At 46.2% G+C, this 955-nt stretch overlaps 1 protein-coding gene across 1 annotated transcript in view; it reads right to left on the reverse strand.

Moving 5' to 3' along the window:
- Positions 1 to 313: 313 nt before the first annotated feature.
- DAD1 (defender against cell death 1) overlaps positions 314 to 955 on the reverse strand; it is a gene marked incomplete at its 5' end in the record, with an annotated part of 936 nt that continues 294 nt past the window's right edge. Inside the window, one exon of the mRNA XM_010179438.1 lies at positions 314 to 444. Coding sequence (XP_010177740.1) covers positions 314 to 444 — 131 coding nt within the window. The remainder of the gene's footprint in view (positions 445 to 955) is intronic.

Consider the following 955-nt stretch of genomic DNA (forward strand, 5'->3'; position numbering starts at 1 on the left):
TAAAAAAAGAATGGGGTATTTCTCTCCTAAGAGAAATGTGGGTAGGTTTCTGTAACACTCCTAGTTAGACTGCCTTGTAAATTATAAAAGCCAAAAAATACAAGCACAAAACCAGAAAGCCGTAAATCCTAACCCTGTGTCAACCTAGAGGACAACAGCTAACTGTATTTGGCCAAAATGAATCTGGGAGCTAGGACTCTTGGATTCACTCTCTGTGTGACTCTCAGGCAATACAAAAGTACTGAACCCTTGTGAGCTGTGCTTGCCCCTTTTGTGACTCCATGGATCTGTACCTCACAGCGTCTTCTTGAGTTCAGCCTACAAAATTGATGACGACAAGATGGAGGATGGTGTTGGCAAAGAGGAAATCGGCAAACGCCCGCTCTGGTGAAATGCCTTGGAACTCGCCTTTGTTCTGGGGGTTGATCTGGATCCGGAGGCAAACTGCATGGCAGAGAAAGAATGAGAGATTAAGGATCATGAAAGTAAGTCATGGTGGAAAGCACACTCTTCCTGGGGCAGCCCACCCCATTCTGGGTCACTGTTCCACCAGGGTACAAGAAAAGGTAATTCCACCTTATAATAAGGAAATGCAGGACCACTGGCAGGGGATTTGCACAGGACTTTTATAAAGTCAGCTCTCTCACAGCCCCTACGCTATCCAGGATGATCAAGTGAGTCCTGAGCAGAACAGGCTTATAACAGGACAGGACTCATATAGAAACTGGAATACTTCTATGTGCTCCACTGGGTGTCTTAAAGGTCTTTTCCGACCTAAATGGTTCTATGACGTGGTTTCCAGGGGTATTATGGGAGAGCAACACCCTGAAGCACTCATTGCCAGAGTCTGGGTTTCACTAAAGGACACTAATAAGGAACAGTAAAAGGGAGGGCTCCTTGGCTGCTCGGAAGAAGCAAGGACATCCTAAAGGTGACAAGAAGCCGGGTTTCTGTG

This window comes from Mesitornis unicolor, unplaced genomic scaffold (assembly GCF_000695765.1).
Source record: "Mesitornis unicolor isolate BGI_N332 unplaced genomic scaffold, ASM69576v1 scaffold4732, whole genome shotgun sequence".
Lineage (NCBI taxonomy): Eukaryota > Metazoa > Chordata > Aves > Mesitornithiformes > Mesitornithidae > Mesitornis > Mesitornis unicolor.